Source organism: Clupea harengus, chromosome 18 (assembly GCF_900700415.2).
Source record: "Clupea harengus chromosome 18, Ch_v2.0.2, whole genome shotgun sequence".
NCBI lineage: Eukaryota > Metazoa > Chordata > Actinopteri > Clupeiformes > Clupeidae > Clupea > Clupea harengus.
The window spans coordinates 10,616,558-10,641,557 of record NC_045169.1 but is presented as its reverse complement, the minus strand read 5'-3'; the positions used below and the strand labels follow the sequence as shown (position 1 = coordinate 10,641,557).

The 25,000-nt window shown below is 44.5% G+C and overlaps 1 protein-coding gene across 1 annotated transcript in view; it reads left to right on the top strand.

Moving 5' to 3' along the window:
- arap2 (ArfGAP with RhoGAP domain, ankyrin repeat and PH domain 2) overlaps positions 1 to 25,000 on the top strand; it is a 60,580-nt gene that overhangs the window by 15,469 nt on the left and 20,111 nt on the right. The window contains exons 8-17 of the mRNA XM_042710524.1: positions 4,296 to 4,424; positions 11,921 to 12,065; positions 13,710 to 13,812; positions 14,898 to 15,096; positions 18,993 to 19,056; positions 19,685 to 19,848; positions 20,484 to 20,696; positions 20,867 to 20,972; positions 21,874 to 22,021; positions 24,604 to 24,672. Coding sequence (XP_042566458.1) covers positions 4,296 to 4,424; positions 11,921 to 12,065; positions 13,710 to 13,812; positions 14,898 to 15,096; positions 18,993 to 19,056; positions 19,685 to 19,848; positions 20,484 to 20,696; positions 20,867 to 20,972; positions 21,874 to 22,021; positions 24,604 to 24,672 — 1,340 coding nt within the window. The remainder of the gene's footprint in view (positions 1 to 4,295; positions 4,425 to 11,920; positions 12,066 to 13,709; positions 13,813 to 14,897; positions 15,097 to 18,992; positions 19,057 to 19,684; positions 19,849 to 20,483; positions 20,697 to 20,866; positions 20,973 to 21,873; positions 22,022 to 24,603; positions 24,673 to 25,000) is intronic.

The window sequence follows — 25,000 nt, the reverse complement described above, 5'->3', positions numbered from 1 at the left end:
CACACACACACACACACACACACACACACACACACACAAAGAGACGCAGATATACATATACCTATACAAACACTAAGGCCTGAGTGCATACTATGCAGAATGTGTGTGCACATGTGTCGGTGTGTGTGTAGTATGTACTTCATGCAATGCCCTGAGTTCACATTCATATGGACGTACATTCAGAAAAAGGATAACGATAAAATGACAAAAAAGCAAAAACAAACAAATAACAAAGTCACAATAAACAAATAAACAAGTCTGCTAAAAAGGACATATAGCAACAATAAAACATGTCTGCATGTTTTATGACAAAAACAGAGGTAAAGTAGAAGGGTAACTTGCCTAGCAATGCCTTGTAAACAAAAAGGAGGCCGTGTCTTCCCTTCTATCACTGAGAGAAGACCATCCCATATCCTGGTATAGTTAACAGTGATTAGTTCTAAAATCACCCCTCGTAATAAACCGTAGAGAACTGTGGTAAACCGCCTCCAGTGATGTCAGCGTGGATGGGGGTGCATGCATATACACAATAACACCATAGTCTAAGATGGACCTTATAGATGACTGAACGAGGGTCACTCTGTTTTCTAGGGAGAAACATTACCTGATCCTGTACAGTGTACTCAGTTTAAATTCTTGCCTTCTTTGTGAGCTCAAGCAGATGTATTTTAAATTATCTTTTTTTCATCATTTAAATTATCATCTAGCCAAATGCCCAGATATTTGTAATTTGTAACCCACTCAATTTCAGCCCCATTCAGGGAATGAATACTCTGGGTGAAATTATCACATTTTCTTCTCAATAAGAACCAATCTGAGATCCTTTAAGGATTAAGCATATATGCAAGAATAGTATGATCTGCTTAGAAATCATTTACTGTTATTGTTACTTTGTAGTCATTGTTATTGCTGTGTTGTCTACTGAGGCACAGATATCATTCGTATACAATGTAAACAACAGTGGGCCTAAAACTGAGCCTTGTGGCACACCAGTTTTTTATCTTAAAACCACTGATTTCAATGCTGTAGCATCTTCGCACTGTGTTCAACCAGAGAGGTAGTCTTGAAACTAGTGCTGTCAATCGATTCAATTAATTGATTAATTAACTAATAATAATCACGATTAATCACTTTTTTCTTCTCACGACAGAAGCTTGTGACAATGGATATTTAAATGTAAGATCACGGAATTAATGTAGGATTAACACAAAGGAAACAGAAATAACAACAAAACTCAGGCTGCTGCTGATCAGTTAATCAAGTTAATTTTGACAGCATGACTTGACACCATTTAAAGGATACTTAAAATATAATTTGCAGATAAGAAAGTACGAAGCTGTTCATTTACAAAGGATTGAAACATCTTTGCTAGACATGGGAGTCTGGAGATAGGTTTATAGTTATTCAAATAATTTGTGACTCCTCCTTTATATAGAGGAGTTACTAAGGCTGATTTCCAGAGTTTTTGAATTGAACTAGAGAAGAGCGTTAAATAAAAAAAATTGTTTCAAAGGCTCAGCAATGGGGGCAGCAAGCTTTAAGAGATAGGGGTCTAACTGGTCTGAGCCCAAAGAGCTTTTCATACGCTTGGAATTACACAAAGCATGGAGAACGTCAAAATGGTTAATTGGTCTGAATGAGAAGGAAGAAACTTTTCTTGCTTATAAGACCCCCGTATTCCTCAGAAATAGTGATACTGACATTATCTTGAGCCTCTAGTATCTCATCCACACCACTGTTGATCAAAAAGAGAGCCTGATTTGATAAAATGATAATTAAAAGCATTACAAATCTCCTTTTTATTATTCAAAACTTTAGAGTCCAGAATAATCTCTGGAGGCAGGGTAGATGAAGTAATGCCTTTAAGAGATTTAATCACGTTCCATCATTTTGCTGAGTTTTTACCACAGCCAGACAGATTGTTTAAATAGTAGGTAGGTTTAGCCATTTTCACTTTGAAAGTACATGCATTTCTTAGACGTCTGAAAGTTTGCCAGTCCACATCACTACCTGTGGATCCCCCCAGTGCCCATGCTAAATAGCATCACCTAAATCATGAGTGAACCAATGGTTACATCTAGGAGGAGTAAAAACCAGACAGGAAGCATTGCAGTGCCAGCTCAGCATTTGCGATTAAATCTACAGAAGACAGATCGCTGACATAAAGATCATGTGAAGATGCCTGCACGTCACAGTAAAAGACCTCTAACAGACATACTGAGGTCCTGATTGGACCATCTCCAGTGCAGTCCATTGGACAGTGATCACTGAAATATATTCGGAACACACAGCGGTTCATGTAATAATGTGATCTAGCAGAGAGGAACTTTCATATTAGGTTTTGTAGACATTTGGATTTAACTCAGTGCACATATCTTTCAAGTCATTGGCAGCATGAGACATCCAATCCACGTAGATTAAAATCTCCTAAAATGACAGCTTCAGAACTGATCAGAGAAATGAATAGCTCTGATAAACTATTTAGTGCATCGGAACTAGAGGAGGGCGGACAGTATACACCCACGATAACCGGAGGACAGCCATGCTAAGCCAGTTTAACGCTAATGGCTAACAGCTCAAACTGACCTGGGACAGATGTGGAGACATTTACAGAGAACTTAAATTGTTTCTAGCATAAATAGCCATGCCACCTCCCCTTTTAACTCTGTCTGTTCCAAACGCGCTACAACCATCAAGACTTATATCGTAGTCTGAAACATTGCTATTTAACTAGGATTCTGAAATTACAATAATATCAGGGTCTGAGTATCCATCTTTGGCAAAAGGCTCCTAGCATTTAAGTGCACAACCCCGCTTCAAAGTTATGTGTAAAGTCCGACCCATGAGTACCCCAGGGAGGATCTCCAACATCAGATGAACGCTCACCACCACAGGCAGCACACTCCTGACTGGCCTCGTCCCTGTCTCTTCCCCATCTATTCCTGTGTAGTCTACGTGAAGGGCCACTGATTGTGGGAATAGTGTGTGGCCTGCAGGGGGAGCTAGTGCAAGCAGCAGGTCTAGGTTACAGGTTCAGGTTCAGTCTGGTTCTGTTGGTTCAATAGTTTTGATTGTTTTGCTGCCACAGTTGCATAGCTGTCCTGAGTTTGAGTTACTTGTGTACTGGTGAAGTTGAATGATGGAAAGGGGTTGATTGTTTGTTTTGTTTTTGCAGTTAACATAAACCAGTACACAAATGCCCTAATGATACTAGGGATGAGCTATCCTAAAAGGCTGAGAGGGTAAACTGGTCTTGTCTTTTCTGTGAAATGCCAGTGGTGTGGGTAAACTGTGGATGCTATCATGGCGGGACTTATTATCTTAATCTTAACTGAAGAGCCAGGAACCTGACAGAAATTGGAATTGGAACTCCAAGAGTTACTATTTCATTAGGAGGTCTAATCCTTTCTTCTTTCTTTCTTTTTTTCTGTCTTTCATACACTCTCTCTCACGCGCTCTCTCTCTCTCTCTCTCTCTCTCTCTCTCTCCTTCTCTCTCCCCTTCGTTCTTACCTTTTCTCATGGAGGGATGAGAGAAAGTCAATTAAAAGGGATTTCGATTAAAGTCATTTTCATTTTCCTGATGAGAGTGGGGTTTCAGGTAGGCGATATAATATCAGGGAAGTATATCCAAGGCACCCTGTAGCAAATTGAACCCAACCATTGCAGCTAATTGAAATTGAGAATGATAAGGTTGAGGGAGAGGGTAACTTAAAGAAAGAGGAAGATGACAGGGCGATGGAGGGAATAAAAAAAACGAGAAAAAGTGCTGAAGAAGTGCCAAAGGAGGTAGATTGGTGTGGTAGTGGTTTCACACACTCAAAGTTTTTAAGCTTTTGCTGTGAAACTTGAGGGAATCACCTTGTCTCTAACCTTGGGAGAGAATGAGTAAGAGAAAGAGAGTGAGAGAGAAATGTTAAAGACATAAACGAATACATACATATGTAAATAGCTGGATGGTGCTGAAAATTGTAAATGTGGATATGAGGATTAGAATAGAGCAAGAAAGGGCAGAAAACGTTTCTTAAGCTCATCTCTCCGACATAAAAACACCCAGAAAATGGGATAAGGGTGCAAGAATCAGCCAGCAATGTTCTCCCATTCAACCTTTCACTCGTTTTAACAACACATGACTATTCATAATTCACATTCACATATTCAATGGAAGAAGAGAGCGACCTATCTCTCTCGCACATTCTCTTATCTCTCTCTTTCACGCTCTCTCGCTCTCTTGCTGTCTCTCTCTTTCTTTTTTTCTTTTATTTCCTTAATTTTCTTCTTCTCTCTTTCTGGCAGACTTCCCGAAGCTGGAGCAGGTGTGTGAGGGGAGTTGTCCGGCTGACATTCCCTCCTTCATGGATGGCTTCCTCTACTGTTCCATCACCACCGCCTCCAAGGCCACACTGGACAGGAGAGGCAGGGATGGTGAGTCTGTTCGTCCCTCTGTTCACACAGTCTCTTGGGCAGGGATGGTGAGTCTGTTCGTCCCTCTGTTCACACAGTCTCTTGGGCCGACTCCCTCCACCCATCCATGCTTTCATTTATCTATCCATCCATCTAGCTCTGAAGAGATGACAAAAGCAGTTAGAGATCCCTCCATCAGTCAATGAATTAGTCAATGAATTAGTCAATCAATCAGTCGATCAATTGATCAGTCAGCCAGTCATTCTGTCTGTCTGTCTGTCTGTCTGTCTGTCTGTCTGTCTGTCTGTCCAGCTGTGTTATTTTCAGATTTACTATGCTTGGTTGAATGCTGAGTCACCCACCTGCCTCTGTAGATTGCTCTGTAACTAGCAGTATTTACACACACATGTATACACATGTACGTACACACACACACACACACACACACACGCACGCATGCACGCACACACGCGCACACACGCACACGCACAGCAAGAACAGTGGTAGCACCTGTTTCTCTTCTGGGGAGTTGCTCCAAAACTTTTAATCAGTGTGTTTCTTTCCCCCCTCGCTTCTTGTCGTTCGCTATTGTCGCTCCGTCCCTCCCCCGGTAGCCCCTCAGTGAGTCCCGCACCGTCCCTCCATCCTCCCATCCGACATCTGGAGGGTGGCTCAGGGGGGCCTGCCAGGTAATTAGAGAGAGACACAGAGAGAGGAGGGGAGCCAGTGCTGGATGTGTCCCCAGAGAGGGGTGCACAGGGTGGGTTCATACCCAGGTACCTGCTGCCTCACTGGGACAAGGGGAGCAGCTGGATCCCCCAGCTTCTCTGGAGGCCATGGCGGGAGGGAAGGGAGGGAGGGGGTCTTTTAAAACTCTCTCCCAGGCACTCACATCTGCTTCACCCCCCCTCTATCCTTTCCTTCCCAGTGGGTATAGGTGTGGGTGTGTGTTCGACAATAAACAGCTGGATAACGAGTGCTCCCTGTGGTTTGAAACAGTAATATATTCATGTATTCGAACACCCATAATGTTATACAGCATGCTAATGCAGGAAGCAGGAAACAGCCTGCAGAAAGACAGGGAGGGATAGCTGTAGGGAAGTTGGCATCTCACACACACACACACACGCACACACACACACACACACACCCAGCCAGCCACACACACACACACACACTTTCTCTCTCTCTCAAACACACAGATGTACATGGCTGAGAGGGACAATACAGAAAGAGAATGCATCTCTGTGATTATCAGAGCTAGTTCTAATTACAGCCTGAAGGCTGTTCGTCTGTTCATCAGTCCACTGGGTTTAAGAACCTTACACAATGCCCACTGACCTTCCCCACCGTTCTAGAGAAGAAGGGCATTGTGTTTGTTCTCAGAGGACTCCTGAATCCAGTCTTTCATCTGAGCATTCTGCCAGCATCATCCCTCCAAGATTAACCGTCTCTCTCTCTCTCCCTCCTTCTCACTCATACTCACCCACTCTCTCCCAGTCTATTTATCTTTCTTTCTTTTTCCCTCCTCTCTCTTAATCCCATTCATTCATTCATCCTTTCATCCATTCACTCATCCATCCATTCATTCATTCACCCTTTCATTCATTCATTCATTCATTCATTTATTCAATCGTTCATTCACTCGTTCATTCATTCATTCATTCATTCATTCATTCATTCAGTCTCTCAGTCATTTGTTTTTGTAGGGCATCAGGACATTCATGTGGATGAAAGGGGGCGGGGGCGGGGGTCTCCGGTAAAAGCATTGTAACGCGGAGCAGCTGATAAACACCTTGTCATTTCATCCATAATGGAGAGGCCCTTGCTGGTTTGGCCGCCCCTTTAATGGTGCTTTAAGAGGCCGCGTGTGCCTCTGAAATATTCAGGAGGGGGCCTCGCTCCAGTCGAGCACTTTGAGCACAATGAAGCAAGAGAAACTCTTTAGATGCAGAGATTAAATGTGTGTGTGTGTGTGTGTGTGTGTGTGTGTGTGTGTGTGTGTGTCTGTGTGTCTGTTTGTGTGTGTGTCTGTGTGTGTTTGTCTTTATTGTGTGTTTGTGTGTGTGTGTGTGTGTGTGTGTGTCTGTGGGTGCAGAGGTGAAGGAGGGGTGAAATTGGGATTTAAATTGAGATATTTTGGGCGTAAGCACTGTCCGTGATCAAGCCTCGCCATCTGATCTTAAGACAGTCCGTAGATGAACTCGGACTTCAATAATTCATTCCCATGTTGCCCTGCAGTTTATTAAAAGCACACTTGGCTCTGTCTGGCAGGTAAGTTCTTCCTGAGTTCTTTGCTGTAGCTGGGTTCTTGTCCTCTGCTGTAGAGAGAGAGATATATATATATATAGAGGAATGGGGCAGAGAAGAGAGGGAAAGGAGAGAGATAAAGAGAAAGAGAGGAATGGGATGGAGAGAGAGAGAAAGGAGATTAGGATAGAGAGACAGAGAGAGAGAGAGAGAGATAGGGAGAGAGACAGTACTCCAACTCAGGCAAAATACAATGGGGCAGCTGAATCTGTTTTTTTTAACAGATATTTGAATGTTTTTGTCCTCTCAGTGATCTCTCATTGCAAATAGGAAAGCTCTTAAATGAAAGTAACCAACAGATCAGTCCTTTCAGCCATGCCTCTGTATGGTACATTATCATGAAAAAGAGCAGGTCAAAAGCAAAAGCATCTGTGTGAGGTAGTGTTTGTGTGTGTGTGTGTGTGTGTGTGTGTGTGTGTGTGTGTGTGTGTGTGTGTGTGTGTGTGTGTGTGTGTGTGTGCACGTGCGTGCGCACATGTGTGTATGTGCACATGCATATGTTTGTGTGATGGAGTGTGTGTGTGTGCACACGTGCGTGCACACCTTTGTATATGTGCGCATGCATATGTTTGTGTGATGGGGTGTGTGTGTGTGTGAGTGTGTGTGTGTGTGTGTGTGTGTGTTTGTGTGTGTGTGCAAGCCTGGGTGTGTATATGCACATTTTCCATGAGCTCTTTTCCAGGTGGAGCCATGACTGACAGCAGGTAAACTACACCTCTAATTTCTGATTAGTCGATCCTTTACCCATGAGCGCTCCTCTTTCCCTAACGCTGTCAAGAAAGAATTCTCGCTTTCCTTTGGACACACACACACACACACACACACACACACACACACAAGCACATTATGTCAGTACAGAAGGTCAGAGACACGCAGGGTGTACCCTTCTCATCTAATCAAAGTTTAAGTGTCTACTAACTCAATACTCACAGACTATGTAAGGCCACCAACTGAGTCTGTGCCAGCTACTTGAGTTACAAGTGTGTCTTTTTTAATCAGGCAAACACTCCCGGTTGTGAGGATCTTTAGTCTCCTTTTTAAATAATCCGTACCCCGCTCCCCCGGTCTTTTGATGGAAAGGCCTGCCCAGGTAAAGTGTGCAGTCTGAGGATGTTGAACTAGCAGTGCACCTGGACCTGTCATCCAAACACTTTCAAAAGAGTGGCTGCCACTGAGGAACATCTCCCTCCCATCAAAACAAAACAGGAGCCCTCAGCAGTGCATCACCTATTGACCTATTGTCCTATTGTTTCAACTTGAACTCTTTCATGTACAGTGAATGCATTCTGATTAGGCCCCTTGGACTACAGCACAGTGGATGATTAGAGGGTTTTTGGCATATGGCTCTGAGATGGAAACTTAAGCCCTTCTGCCATAGCCGTTCCAGCTGAGTTGTGGACGCCATCTTGCATTTTGGGTTATATTGTACTGTACATTGTTATGATGATAATGGATGATGTAATCTTGAGAACATTACGACCAGGTTTATTAATAAAGAGTCTGCGTTTGGGTTCTGCCCAACTGTACACGTGAGAGGTGTGTTAATTGGACTAGTAGAGGAAGGATTTCTACGTCTCCCTCTCTTTATCTTTTAATCTCCTTCTACACCCCTTTCTCCCAGTCTACTTCTCTTTATTTCTCTTTCCCTCCTCTCTCTTAATCCCATTTATTCATTCATCCTTTCATTCATTCGTTCATTCATGCATTCATTCATTTATTTCTTTATCTTTTAATCTCTTTCTACACCCCTTTCTCAATATCTCCTCAAAATCCAGGTAGTTACAAACTATACTAATACTTCTAGCGTTCTGGAAATGTGGCTTCATTTGAAAAGGAGTGGTGTTAAAGAAGCTCTTTTGGAGAGTCTGGAAAGTTGGTTTCCAACGGGTGATGTTTGAAGTGGTGTCAAATAAAGGATTTTTCTTTCTTTCTTGCTTTGAGCAAGACGTGAGGATAGTGATTCATCCTCATTGTTACTGTGGGGTACAGAACAGCTGGTCTCAGACACATCTGTCCCTTAATAAATCATTCATCAGTCTTCTTCCTGGAAGAGAAAGCAACGCAGAGAAAGACGGACAGAGACAAAGAGAGAGACAGAGAGGGGGAGAAGATTGATAGAGAGAGTGAGATGGTGAATGGAATTTCTGATTGAGCTACCACTCAGGATAAAAATGGAAAGTTCTGCTTCTTGACACTCTCACTGTTAACGGGAGGCTCGAAACCCTGCAGCCATTTCCCTCTGACGTTACACGGCGCATCACTGGGATAAAACACTTGATGGTTTCCAGGCAAAAATGCAACATGCTGAGGTCTTGTCTTTGGGGTCTTTTTAAGACAACATTTGAAAATACTCCAGATGACATACTGACATACCTCCATACATAAACACACATACACACACACATACACACACACACACACACACACACACACACACACACACACACACACACACACACACTTGTGCCCAGGCTTCTCACTGAAAGCAAGGCCTGATGATGAAACACTCTTCATGCATGGTGTGCATATTCAAATAGGGGTTCAGGAGCAGTGTACAGTGCTGATGTGTGTGAGTCTTCAGTCTCACTCGAAGACCATTTTCTCCCTCACACACTCGTTAAAAATGTCTGAACACTTGTGAGGTGGAGATCATTGCTTTCCACCGATCGTTTGCTCTGGCCTTTGGGCACACTGAGAATAAGAAAGAAGCAAGAGGGGCAATTGGGAAAGGCCCTCTCTCCCTCTCTCTCTCTATCTTTCTCACTCCCCACTCTCGCTCTCCCTCTCCTTCTCTCTCTCTCATTCTCTCCGTCATTGTTCACTGGTGGGTTTGCTGCGGTGGTAATGGGATGATTCTTTTGACTGGGCCTCTATGTCGTTTCCTCCCTCATTCCATTTTTTTTTTCTCTGTCTGGGCCTGTCTGGACAGCTCGTCGGGGGTGATTACAGTCCCAGAATCCCCCTGCAGGATGGCACGCGCGCAGCACGGCGCGAATCACTCGCCTGTGACTCGGCAGAATGAGCTTCGTGTGTCGAGGCTATGAAGTTCATCTTGTGTTAAGCCACATCTCATAGCTGTCATTAGAACAGTCCTTGCTCCAGGGGGCCATAACTGGCAAAAGGAAAAAGAAAGGGGAAGAAAAGAACTGCAGGAAGACAGACCTCAAACGATTTGAGTGGAAATCAAGCAAAATGCGAGGGTTAAATTATTATATTATGAAAAACAGAGCCTCAGAAAAACAAGTTAATCAGAGAGATGACACTAGCCTACGCAACGTAGCGAAGGTGTTTGTTGGCTAATTGCCTTGGTGCTACTCAGTAGCAGCTAATTGGTTGTCAGAGACATTGTCATCTCCCGAGTTTGGACATGTGACCTTACAAAGGTTGGTCTCCATAGGAAAGAAAAAGAAAAATAAACAGACCGTGTGACGCTTGTAATGAAGTAATATGAATTCGCGCGGAAAGGTCGTGTACTAATGCGGGTTAATGTTGTGCTAATGCAGGCCTGGCGAATATCAAGCCGGTTTGTTCTCCGTGATTGCTGTCAACCTCGGCGACCTCCGTCCTGAGTTAGATCACTTCACGTGTGCGCTCAAAAGCAATGGAATTTTAGTGACCTTCAGAAGGGCGACATAGAAGACATCTACTGCCTCGAGGGATGCTGAATGGATAAACTGAATTAATACACAGCAAGTGTGTTGGGGAGGGGGGGTAATGTTACCGGAAGTTTCTTCACCAGGGATGAGAATGACAGCGACATTTCTGTGGACACGCTGTCACAGACTTGGGGTCATATGGCGTCTGTGTGTGATAAATATCACTGGATAGTAAGGGGGCTGCGCCATTGTTATGCCAAGTCACTGAGACTGAATGCAGAGTTGTGCTAAATACCAGCTGTCTAGAAGAAGTTACTGAATCAGAGATATAGAGACAGGGAGAGAGAGATAGAGAGCACGAGAGAGAGAGGGAGGGAAAGAAAGAGAGAGAGAGAAAGAGAGAGAGAGAATGGCATTGGAACAGAAAGCAGAGCACTGGGCCTCTCTCAGGGGACGGATATACCATAGATTTGTTTGTGTGTGTGTGTGTGTGTGTGTGTGTGTGTGTGTGTGTGTGTGTGTGCATGCCTTTTGTTTTGGGCATGGCACTGTTGAAATGCCATCCCTGTCAGCTGTTTCCTGTTAGTTAGCAGAGGACCTGAGCGTGAAAGCCATTTGCCATTAATTAAGGAGCCTACAGCGGACTTGCATGTTGTCACCGAAGTTAGGAGCCAATAGAGGGGAAAACAACCAAACAAACAAAACAAACAAACAAAAGCAAAAAAAAGAGATGACAAAAACGAAACTTCAAAAACTTTCTTGCCTTAATATCATACTCTCTCTCTATCTCTCTCTCTCTCTCTCTCTCTCTCTCTCTCTCTCTCTCTCTCTTGCTCTTTCTCTCTGTAAAAGACACCACCCTGTTCTGTCATTAAAAAGCACTTCTGTCTAAATGTAGCGTTAGCTGTTGCTATGCTGCGTGTGCAGAATGAGCATACGCACGTGCCGACTGGAATGGAATGGGACTCAAATGGGGAAGCGGTGTTTTTGTGGCTCGTCACTAAAGGCAGATGGCCGCCGGGCCTTGAAATCCTGAGAAAAGTGTGTGTGTGGGTGGGTGTGTGTGTGTGTGTGTGTGTCCGAACCCCTAGCTTGGTAAGTATGTAAATCCCTGAGACGTGCAGTCATGAAACAGAGCTGAACGATCCCTTCTCTCTATCTCTCTCTATCTCTAACTCTCTCTCTCTCTCTCTCGTTGTCACCTCCACCTCATTTGTTGTCCTTAAATCACTTTGTGATTTGTGTGTAAGCATGGGCTATTTAGTCGCACACACACACACACACACACACACACACACACACACACACACACACACACACAGAGTTGCCAGAGATTGATTGATGTTTGGTTGGTTGTGATGGTGATGGTAATTTGGTTGATGGATGTAAATCTGTTGTATATCGTGTCTTTATTTAGTTGTTTAAGCACGTTTATGTATTAAAAAGGCACATTTGGACTGAAAAAACCCCACACACACCCACTGTATGCCATCCTTGAATGTAAGCTCACTTTTAAGACATGTTTGTTGTGTGCAAGACACATATGTATGCCTTAACAGCTGTATGTGTCTCTCTCTCTCTCTGTGTCTGTGTGTGTTGCAAATGCTGCAGACATGGTCCGGCGCTGGTGCACGCTGGAGGGTGGCTTCCTCAGTTACTATGAAAGCGAGAAGATTGCCATGGCGACAGGCAGGGTGGAAATAAGCGAGATGACCAACCTGGCAGTCAACCGCCACGAGACCATGACTGGAGCCGGGTATGTCTAACATTTACATTTAGTCATTTAGCAGACGCTTTTATCCAAAGCGACTTACATACTGTATGTGCGACTTACAATGTATACACATTTTACATTTTTACATTTTACACTGATGGCACACTGCACATCAGGAGCAATTAGGGGTTCAGTGTCTTGCTCAAGGACGCTTCGACAGGGAATCGAACTACCAACCTTCTGATTACTAAACTACTTCTCTACCTCCTGTACCACTGTCGCCCCCAGTCTAACATCACTATAACGCTCAGACAACATTAACGCAACGATCAGAACCTGCCATGTCAACGCAGGATTCATACAACATTCAAATGGTGCACAGTCAACATTCGCACAACACTGAATCAGTATAGGCCTTCTTCAATAGTCTCTCCCCATTCTAAGGCTGTTCAGCCAGCAAACAATATGTGTGTGTGTGTGTGCGTGTGCGTGGTGAGAGCTCTCCCATCTTCAGCTAGTATGTCTCATGTCTCCATTAGTCTCCTCTTCTCTCAGTTCCTTCTGTTTCCACACATGGTGAGTTGGAATCATCCCTCTTGTCTTTTTTCTCATCTTCTCTATCTCCCTTTCTCTCCACACTTTCATCTTTCTTCCTTTTCCTCTGCATCTTCTCTCCCAGGTGGCCTTGCTCTGCCCCCCGTCCTTCCTCCATGTTTATGTCTCTCTCACTCTCTCTTTCTCTCTCTTTCTTTCTTTCTTTCTTTCTTTCTTTCATTCTTTCCGTCTTTTTATCTCCATGGGGAGGTTCTCTAACAAGCACTCATGCACCTGTCGACAGGTCGGAGGTCACGCAAACACCGGTGCCCCCTCCTCCGTCTTGTGCCACCCACCAGCATCCATCCTCCCTCCTCAAACCCCCCCACCCCCCCCACCTCTGGCAAGCTATCCCACAATCCTCTCCTTCTGCTGCCCTGCTGCGAACCAACGCCTTGCTGTTCCGCTTGAAATGCCGATTCATCTCACCATCTTCCCTTCTGCATAACACACACACACAGCCACACACAAACACACACACACACACACACACACACACACACACACACACACACACACACACAAACACTGACAAAAGTGCTCAACGCAAAAACACACACGCACACTGACAGGTCACATGCAAACCCAGACACATACACACACACACACACACACACACACACACACTCACTCACACAGCATTAGGCGGGTGACTCCTTCACCTCTCTCTCGCTGTGTTTTCCTGTGTGAGGGGAAAAGACACAGAGATTAATAGCCATCTTTCCCCACTGGGAAACACAGACACACACACACACACACACATACACACACACACACACACACACACACACACACACACACACACACACACACACACACACACACACACGCGCACACGCTACACTTCCTCTAGGAAACTATCCCATTTTCACACCTTTTAGGTACCTGTGTGTGTGTTCAATGAGGTGTGCTAGTGTGTGTTTTGCTTCCCTCCAGGTATACATTCTGCCGTAGTTGCAAATGTGTGTGTTTGGTTCAGCGACATTCTGACAAAAGCCACACGGTTGGGTTTTTTTTCTCTGTATTGTTTCAATCACTGCTGAGTTGGAGGTCTGAACCCCACCCCCCCATTGCTATTCCATCATTCCCTAGGGCGGTGTTTACATTTGAAATGTACCTGCTAACTGAGAAAGTGCTGGTGTTTGGAGCTGAAACTGCAGAGACGCATAGGGACTGGGCCCGGGCTGTCTCTAAGGTGAGTGACACACACAAACAAACCCATACATACAAACACATACACTCAAACACATACATACAAACACATACTCCAAACAAATGTGAAGGCATTTAAATTCTTGTATGTGCATTTCTTACATTTAATAGTATACACACACTATATGGACGCATTCTTATATACACAGATATATATTCATTTGTGTACATATGTGCAAAAGCTAAGACTAAAAGCTTTGTTGTATTTTATACTTGAACCATACATGTGCACAATCAGTCAGCTACATACACACGCTCTTGCTCTGTCATACACACATACACACACACACACACACACACACACACATACACACACACACACACACACACACATACACACACACACACACACACACAGACAGACACAAATACACAAACACACCCGCCCTTGCATAGACTCTCTGCCCTTGTCAGGACAGGGTCTTGTAATGGGCCTTAAATTGCATGTCTCAATTCCATCCCATGTAATCTACCTATCCATTAATCCCTAGCGCTAAACTAGCATAGGCTAGCGGGATGACAGACAGAGCAGCAGGAGGCGTATTTGTCCTCCTGTCAGGGAGTTGGGGTGGGGGTGGGGGGGGGGGCAAGGTTCAGGACACCCCCATACTTTTCTCATCGTGAAAGGCAAAAACACTTATCACTCAGGAGGCAGAGAAATGGAAAATACAGGGGAAGTGAAAGAGAGAGAGAGAGAGAGAGAGAGAGAGAGAGAGAAGGAGAAGGAGGAGGGAAGGTCACTTAGCTGGGACTGATATTCAAAGATGGATTAGCCGTGAGAGCTCATGTTGTCTGGCCTGAAGGGCATTACAGTGCCTTATACAGGCCTTTGATGCATGTGTAGGGTATGCTTTTATTTTGACATTGTGATACTAGGCAGTGTGGCACCCTGAGGGAGACTTCTGATACGGAGGAAAAAAGTTTTGAAAGTAGAAAAAAAAAGACTGGAGAGAAGAATGGAAGTTTGATTGAAGTGGTATGTGTAGTTTGTATCAACCTTATCACAGTCTCTCTGTCTCTCTTTCCTCTTTCTCTCCATTTATTTCTCTCTCCCCCCTCTCCCCATAGTGTTTCTTGCCAGCTGAGGCGGAATCCATCCTGATGCGGGACTGCGAGCTGATTGGCCAGCTGTACTATAAGGAAGGTCATGACCTTTACCACTGGCGGGTGGGCTGGTTCGCCCTGGAGGGGTCGGATTTGTACTTCTGCTCTCCGGAGGGGCAGGCAGAGGAGGGGGTGCTGCAGCTGAAACGCCTGCAGGAGATCAGTAAGCACACACACACACACACTGGCACACGCACGCACACATGCACACACACACACACACACACACACACACACACGCACACGTGCACACACACATGCACACACACACACACACACATGCAAGCACACACACACACACACCGACGCACACGCACGCACGCACCCACGCACATGCACACACACACACCCGTGTTGACACACGAAGTCTACATTTATACTCACACTTTCTTAAAGTTCTTCTCAAGAATTGCCAAAAAAATTGTTTCCAAAGACCAAGATTTCTGAAGTGCGATTTACGCGTTTCCTGAGGAAAAGATTCTGGGTATGCTTTGGGAAGGCTCACACCAAGGCTGGCTGCCGAGCTTCACGCAGACGTCGGCGCCTCCGGGCCAGGTTTATGACGGTGATCGATGTCACCGCCCTCGCCTTCTCTTTCTCGCGGCACAGAAATCCGTTTAGGGTCCCCACTCCCCTCCTAATCTAATTCAGACCGGCCTCTGACTTTTACAGACCTGTCACCTCGTTGCCTAATGACATCTGTTTACACGCTTCTGTCTGTTTGTGAGTTGTATGTGCGTATTTCGCTCTTTATGTGTGTGTGTGTGTGTGTGTGTGTGTGTGTGTGTGTGTGTGTGTGTGTGTGTGTGAATGACTCTGGGCCTAAACGGAACTGAATGGGCTTGCCCCTGTAATATACATAGGTGTTAATCCTGTTTGGGCCGCTGTGCTGTGTGTTGACATGGAGGGGACAGGACAGAGTGTGAGTTTGCACTCTGTGTGTGTGTGTGTGTGTGTGTGTGTGTGTGTGTGTGTGTGTGTGTGTGTGTGTGTGCATGTCTGAATTCCTCACCCATGCTAGAAGGGTGTGATCCACAGTCAGGCTTTATTATAGGGGCAACAAGGATAAGTGTGTAAGTATATGTGCACATTTGTGTGTGTATGTGTGTGTGTGTAATCCTTTCAAAGTCAGCCACCATTTGCTGGTGGATCGACATTTCGTTGGTATGTGGACTAGCTGACTATACCGCGTGCAGTGGTGTCTGTATATATTACAAGTGATACGTGTATGTGTGTGTGCATCTGGGCATGTGTGTATTGCAAAATAACTTACCACACAGAATAAATGAATGGGTGCCAACTGTCATGGAGTCACTGAAAAAGTGCTTAATAGAGAGAAAGAGAGAGAAAGAGAGAGAGAGAGAGATAGAGAGAGAAAGCAAGTGATTATTTGTGAATGCCACACAAATTAGGACCGTATAAAAGCACGAAAATAACGAGATAGACAACGGTGTTCGTGAAGAAAGGAAGAAGAGAGGAGAAGAGGATGTCACTCGGTTCAACTATGAAAGACCTGTCTGTGCGTGACAGACCTGACCGGCCCGAACTCCCATCAGGCACTAGCTGAAAGAGATTGGCTTTTGATTGGTGATAAAGTAAACTGTAATTTTTGAATCTGCCGTGCATTCGTTACAAATAACCGCACACGCGCTCCCGAAAGACGCCCCCATTGTTCTCTCACGCTGTGTGTAATGGGCCTGTTATTGTAGCTTTATCAGTCCTCTGCACAGATTTTTGAGTCCCTTAAATGGATGTTGTCAGCGGAACATGTCCCTTTTTGCACGGTGAGCTGATCACTTCTGAGTCTCTTTTCTTTTTTTTAAGCTAAAAGCTTGCTGCAGGAAAGCTTTTAACTGTGCATGTCTGTACACCAAGAGTGGGGTCAATTGCTGTCCGTGGTGCTGGAACAGTCCATCTGGTTGGTGGTGCTGAAATTATACTGCTGAGGAGAATCTGAGATTGCATCACCTGTTGAATTTACCTTGCTCATTTGAACACTATTAATTATTCTTTTGAATGTTTACTTTGTCCTGTCCAATTGCTACTACTTCTTTTTTATGTACACATTCAACAGACAAATCACTTTGATTCATTGCTTTAACTATGTTTAAGCTCGAAACTCAGTTTCCATCTGTTTGTTCTTAGAAATGTGCCACTGAATTTTTTGTCGTTGAAACATTTCGGTGGTGGTGGTGTGAGGTGTGGGGGGGGGGGGGGGGGGGATTGGGGGGGGGGGGGGGCGTTTAGCATTTGTCTCACAAAACACAGAAAAAAACGTTTTCTCCGTCTGCTGTTATGTGTGCCTATGTGACTTGTGCTTGTCTCCAGAGAACAGTTCTCAGTTTAAAAAGTCCACTTCATTCTTCATTCGACAAGACCCAAATCCACCTTCAGTGGAGCACAGTAGACCTAGCTGTGGAACTCCCTTCAACTCCCCCAAACAAAGTCATAAACTTCCCTTTGTTTTTAATGCACCAAAGTAGCACTTTTGTTCTGTATTTGTTTGCTCAAACATTGATAGCAGCCGTGTTTGCATGTGGCTGCGCCCACTTTAATAGCATCTCGCCAAGTCAACAACAACAACACTCGGGTGTGCTAGGAGTTGGCTGTTGTGTTGGTTCAGTGATGGAGGCTGCCACTGCTGTTCACAAGTCCCTGCCTCTCCTTGCCCTTGAAACTTTCCTTCTGTACTGTTACAGCAATTAGGAAACGCATGGTGTTCAGACAGCAACACCCCCCCCCGCCCACACACACACACACACACCCACACCCCCTTCGATATTAAGTCAAAGCGTGAAATTGGTACATATTTCTTACTTGATCAAGTGCCAGGTATTTTATTAAGAAGTTTGCCACAAGCTAGTAGAAAGTGGTGAAATGCCTGCATTGCGGTCCGCCTCATATACTCAGTAAGCTGATGAGATTGGTACATAACCTTAAAGCCAGTTTCGTAAGAAGCAACTGCATCAATAAGTGGGAAATTGTTGACAAGGGACACTTGATTTTCTGTTTCTCTCTGGTCTTGGGTTGTCTCTCACAGAGGTGGTTCAGCCCATGAGCTTGTTATTATATTTGAGTGTTCTGGAATGGCCTTAAGGGGTTTTAAGTGGATTTTGAGCTGCTCTTGGGGGAATGAGGCAGAGGCTGGTTGGCTGTTGAAAGTAAAACTCGCCAGTGGTCAGGATTTTGAATTGCTTAGATTATTCCTGGAAGGTCTCATGAGACTGAGAATGAAGCCCACAACAATAATATATGGAGGTCGTGTTTAATGAGAGAATGAGGTACACAATCGTCTCCTATCCTCGGCTCACTAGTTACTCCTCTTTTGACCTGACATGGAAGGGGGAATGATGGGCGTCAGCGTGGGAGACGAGAGAGGGAAGGGGGCACTGGCGTGAGTGAGAGTTTTTCAGGTTTGGAGAGACTGTGGACATGTGGATGAGACGTGTGTGAGACTCATATGAGGTGTGCCGCTGTTAACGTTCGCTAGCGCTAACTGACCACACCTGCTGTGCTCTGCCTGCCCGCCACACAAACACACACACACACACCTCAAGAGTGCTGAGCAGCCCTACAAACATGTACTCATGCAGACTATGAACAACATGAACAACAATATTTCTCTTTCCTGTTTCCTCATTTTTCTCACCCTCTGTCTCTTTCTCTCTCTCTCTCTCTCTCTTTGTGTGTACATGTGTCTCTTTCTCTCTTTATCTTTCAGTTCAATATATTGCAGTTCAGGTCAAGTTTGTTACCAAGACAAACAAATTATTCCATTGTCTGTATTACTTTGCAGACGAAACAGCCCTCAGAGTTATCATGTACTTCTCTCTGTCTGAACTCTTTTCAGAGGCTCCTTAGTGAAACAGCTGTTGTGTTGTGTTCAACATTGTCAGTCATTTTCTTTTGACGTCATTCCAACATGGAGTGAAAAAACGTTTTGGCACACATACAAACACACACACATACACACATACAAACACACACATACATGCAAACACAGTCACACAAAGCAGTGATCACATTCAATTGCCTGTCTGTTCCTCCTGTCTCTTTCAGCGGTGTCTACACATGTTGAAGGTGAAGAAAGAATCCAGGTGCTGCTGATGGTGGAGGGTGGAAGGTGATGACTCAGTCTGTGTTGTGTGTGTGTTTGTGTGTGTGTGTGTGTGTGTGTGTGTGTGTGTGTGGAGATGTAAGGGAGACATGAGACAAACAAGACTAGACATGAGAAAGCATAGAGAGCTAAAGCTTCTCTTGATGAATGGGGTTTACTTTGCCAGCTGTTTTTATTTAGGCCTGTGTAAAATGTCCTCGTTTGATCATATTTTGTCAACTTCATCCATGTCAAGTTCTGGGCATTTGATTATTATCTTAGTCAAAAGAAAATTATTAAGTATTTAACCATAGTTTTAGTCAATTAAATCTGTTAACATTTTAATATATTTTTTTTAATGATCAGATTTTCCAGTCAATCTAGTCTGGCAAAAACATCATTACGTCATTTTAGTCAAACTTATTTTACATACAAATTTTCACCAATAACAAAGGTTGAATAATTAAGAATATAGCTTCGTAGAAAGTGCCTGGTCTGCATGTGTGTACCTCTATATCTGTGATTTAATGTGTGTGTGTGTGTGTGTGTGTGTGTGTGTGTGTTTGGTATGTGTGTGTGCATGTGTGTGTGTGTGTGTGTGTGTGTGTTTGATATGTGTGTGTGTTATATCTCCATCTGCCTGGTGACTCCACAGGACGGTGTACATCCATGGCCACACCCGTCTGGACTTCACTCTCTGGCACTCGGCCATTCAGCAGGCTGCGGGCACAGACGGCCGGGCGCTAGGCAACCAACAGCTCAGCAAGAACGACATTCCCATCGTGGTGGACAGCTGTATCGCTTTCATCACGCAGTACGGTGAGACGGCCCCCCTGCCCCCCCCCCCTTCCCCTCCCCTTCATGATGTTGCTGCCTATTTCATTTTATTGTATTAAATGTTTATAGAACATCCCCAGGTCTTTGATTACAGGAGCAATGAGACGTTAATAGCAATGCAGTAAATTATGCACTAGTATGAAGTCTTTGAATGAAGGTACAGAGGCAGTAAAAAGTTAAAGATACAATTCTTTCCAGTCAGTTGTAGTTTAGTTTGTCTATTTGTTTGTTTTACATAGCAGATTAATCCGAACAGCAGTTGGAGTGTTATGTCTGTAGTTAGTGTTACGCTATTCATGCTACGCTAGTGCTAACACATTCTCAAATGATCTCACACTTTCCCTTAGTACACATGGAGTTTACACTTTACCATGTGTTTTCTGATAAAGCATGTGTGGTTCATTGGAACACCACTCAACAAAGCCAACACCAAAGCTTTTTCATTGTCAGCCCACTCATAATATTAGTCATCAGGGCTAATGCATGGAAGTTGTGTCTCAGGTGACTCTGATTAAATGTCCTTTACATATTCAGCAGTACACACTCACACCTCATCTATCGCTCATCTTCCTTATGAATTATGGAATTCCATTCTCTCCTCTTGTGCCAACTGACAGGCCTATGTCACGAGGGCATCTACCAGAAGAGTGGCGATGTGGCGCGGGTGGCCCAGCTGCTGGAGGATTTCAGGCGAGATGCCCGCAATGTGAAGCTCCGTGCCCAGGACCACCAGCTGGAGGACGTCACTGACACCCTCAAGGCCTTCCTGGCCCAGAGTGAGGACGCGCTGCTGGCCAAAGAGCTCTACCCCTACTGGGTGTCCGCCCTGGGTAAGGGGGGGGGGGGGTCTACATGCTCTTTGTACACTCAATAGCAGTTTTAATGGGGAGCATTCCCCACGGCCATTTCCCGATCACACTCCCAATCTCTCTCTCTCCCACTTATTTACTGCCATTCTTCACTGTCTGTCCAATCTGTGTGTGTGTGTGTGTGTGTGCAGACGATGAGGACGAGTGGAATCGTGTGCAGAAGTACTCCACCTTTATCCAAAGTCTTCCTCAGATCAACCGCTCCACATTGGAAGCCCTGCTGCAGCACCTCTACAGGTACACACACACACACACACACACGCATGCGCACACACACACATACACACACACACATGCACATGCATTCTTTAACATTCATACCTTTAATACATTCATTAACCCATTCATACGCTTTTGTATGCTTATGTATTTACCATAAAAAATGCTTACATGAACATGCATGCTGGCTTGCGTACACACACATTCAGACGCACATCTCCAAAGTGTGTTTATGGAGCTGAAGTACTCGTCACGCCACCACGCCTTCTAGCCAAGCTGAGTCTGTGTGTGTGTGTGTGTGTGTGTGTGTGTGTGTGTGTCTTGCATCGCCTGTGCTTCGCCCGCAGTCCCCAGCAGATGCCTGAGAGAGAAGAGAATGTGCTGCTAATGACTGTGATTGTTTGAGAATGCCATGCTAATGACTCTGATTGTTTGGAGAAGACTTAATTGGCCCATTTGGTACATTTGGATGTGAGCCTAACATCTCCCCTCTGTTGTGCTGATGCTTTGATTGCAGTTTTATTTTTATTTTTATTTTGAATTGTTTATTTCATTTTGTTTGCCTCCTTGAGTCTTGCGTTTCATAACATTTGTGTGTGTGTGTGTATTAGAGAGAGAGGTTGCATTCTTGTTTAGAGAAGATTGTGTTCTTGTCTGCCATTGTATTTGTTTTAGGTTTTGTATGTTTGTTTGTGTGGTGATGGTGGTGAGTTGGGATGGGGGTTGCATTAGCATTTGTGGGTGTATGTGTGTGTGTGCGTGTTTCTGTCTGTTTTCTCTGTGTGTGTGTGTGTGTGTGTGTGTGTGTGTGGGTGGTCAAATGTGTGTGTCTCTGTGTCTCTGGATGCATTTGTCTCCCCGTATTTATTCGTGTGTGTCAATGTGTTTCTGTGTGTGTGTGTATGTATGTGTCTCCCAGGATCCAGAGCTGCTCCCACATGAACCAGATGAGCTCTGAGCATCTAGCGTGCGTCCTCTCCTCATGCCTGTTCCAGACGGAGGGCCATCGGGAGCAGGAGGGCCGCGTGGTGCAGGACCTCATCAGCAACTATGTGCAGCTCTTCGCCGTGCGTAACACACACAGGAACACATTTGATTGCATACAGTACAAGTGTATATTTTATAATAAATGAAATACTATTAAATACCACGCCAGCAGAACACAAGCTGTTATCAGCACACTGGCCTCTCATCAGATTGATAACTGGACCTTTAGAAAACAATTATTATTATACATTTATTCATTTAGAAGACATTTTATACAAAAGGACTTTTAGTACAGTGTATATTTTGTTATGTGTGCTCCCTGGGTATCAAATCCATGATTTTGGTGTGGCTAGTACTTTGCTCTACGAGTTGCTCTGCCAGTTGACTTACAGGAACATGAAGAGATAGTGACGCCTTTAAGGGTTCATTTAAGGGTTATTTGGTCTGTCTGCATGGAACAGCATACAGTGAACCTTACAAAGAACTGTTTGGAAGCTCTACTAGGAACCTTTGGGAAGATCTAACGGAGCTATTGGGGCCCAAAGGGAGTATTTGATTAGTGGCACCTCTTTAGAACTCTTGGTGGCTTCCTTTAGGGGGTTCCCCGTAGAACAGAAATATATTTGTATTTAGCCCAGGAACCTTTCAAATCAGTCAGGACAAAAGGACAGGTTAGTTATCAGAGTGGTGTAATGTAGTACACCTATCAAAGTGCCATCAGAGCAGGGGCGTCCATCTCTATCGTCAAGATTCTCTTGAAGACTCATCTTTTTTCTGAGAGCACCATCTTTCTTAACACCTAACACCCTAACATGCCTAACTCACACTTACTGTGCTCTTCTTTACCTGCACTTTGTCTTATTGAATAGATTTAGTACTTAGTGTTCACTCCAAGGTCTCCTACTGTACTGAAGCTTGAGTGTTGTTCCTCACTTGTAAGTCAGTTTGGTTAAAAGCGTCTGGCTAATGAGTAAATGTGAATGGACTGTAGACAGATCAGGGATTCCATGGTGCCATTTGTATATAAATGTAAATTAAACCAGGACAGCTCGTTATACAATACAGCTTCATTATTGAGAGACGATTATTTCATTGCTTTTACCATTACGGTGACGTTGATGTGCCTTTCCATTAGTACAAACAGTGGAATGTTTGCATGACAGGACTGTTGATAGACATTCTAATGACACCCAAAATTGATTTTTTTCCTCTGTGTACGATAAAACAAAACAAAACAAACAAAAAAATAAAAAACGACCAGAGGTAGCCTCTCTAAATGGAGGAGCGCTTAGAAAACTTTAGTCTGCGAGCAGTTGTTTTTTGCACCCAGTGTTGTTGTCGCAGCACCTGGAAACCTGCCTCTTCAGCAGGCGTGGAGCTCACTCAGCGGAGCCCTTTTTTGTGTGTTATCATTATTATTGCGGGTGTGACGCCTCAAACTAAATTGGCTCGATTCACAATTCGGCATAATTGTGGGTATAGGAGGCAGTTGGGGGGTAGGGGAGAGGAGGGGGACGAGGTGGAGAATGTGATCTGCATGGGAGTATTCTTTTTTTTCTTATTTTTTTTGGGGGGAGTGGATGAGGGGAGGGGGAGGGGTGCACAATGCACCCCTAATGGGATTTGGTGCTTGGCACGTCTGTCGTTTGTTTGCCTGGATCGCCACGGCAGCGAGGCACGAGGCGAGCATTCAGCCGCTAATCAGTTAGCGACTGCGGCATTAGCGTGACAAAGTGGCACCATCAGGCGTCGGGCAGAGGAGAGCGAGGAGAAAAAGAGAGGGATGGTGAGAGATGGAAAAAAGAGAGGGATAGTGAGAGATGGAGAAAAAGAGAGGGATAGTGAAAGATGGAGAAAAAGAGAGGGATAGTGAGAAATGGAGGGAAAGAGGCCATGCAAAATGTGTTCGTTATCATACAACAATATGCAATGCACTATGCAAGTTTTTGATTCTTTTCTCTCTCTTTCTATCTGTCCATCTGTCTCTCTCTCTTTCTCTGTGTCCCTCTCTGTGTGTATCTATCTCTCCTTTACACCCTCTCTCACTCTTAATTGCAAACATAATTTTTTGGCAAGGACATTTTGGCTGCAACAACAAAACAGCATTTGCATGAAGTTCACACATAGCCCATACAACGACAAAACAACAACTCTCTGTCTCCCTTTTGTTTCTCTTACTCCTACTCTCTCCCTTTCTCTCCCGCTCTCTCTCTCTCTCTCTCTTGCTCTCCCGCTCTCTCTCTTTCTCTCTCACTCTCTCTTTTTCTCCCGCTCTCTCTTTCTCTCACTCTCTTTCTCCCCCCCCCTCTCTCTCCCTCTCTCTCCATCAATCACATAGCCAAAAAAAAGTAAAAGAAGACATAAATAGATTTAGATGGTAAATACAACAAACAAACTTGCTATATTATCTTCATATCACACCACACTGCACTATACTCTCTTTTCCTTTATTTTCTTTCTTTCTTGCTCATCTATCCTTTCCTGTCCACATACACTCTGTTTTGCGGTGAATGTCACTGATGTTGATGTGGTTTGTGTGAGAGAGGAGGTCACAGGCTCTCTGACCCCTACTCTAGCAGCTGTCAGATGCCCGATTGGGCACGATTGCCCATGTTCTGCCCTGTTTACCCCTGCGTGTTTGTGTTTGCATATGTGTGCGCAGGTCAATGAGGAGCAGGTCAAGCAAATGGAGAAGGAGAACAGCTTCATCACCAGGTGGAAGGACACCACAGTAAGTCACCCCATCTCAAGACTGCCCTGCTAAACGGAGCTGTGTGTGTGTGTGTGTGTGTGTGTGTGTGTGTGTGTGTGTGCATGCATGTGTGTGTCGTTTTCTATTGTGCATTTGTGTGTGTGTGTGTGTTAACTTTGTGTGTGTGTTATATATATAACACACACACACACACACACACATATATATATATATATATTTATAATGGAGAAATTGGTGTGTAATACTGGTAAAAGCATGCATACATGGAAACATGAAAGGGAATTTTTTACTGTGGTTTGTTTAGAACCAGCAGTTTACCTTTTGTTGAACACCAGTTAGAGATGTT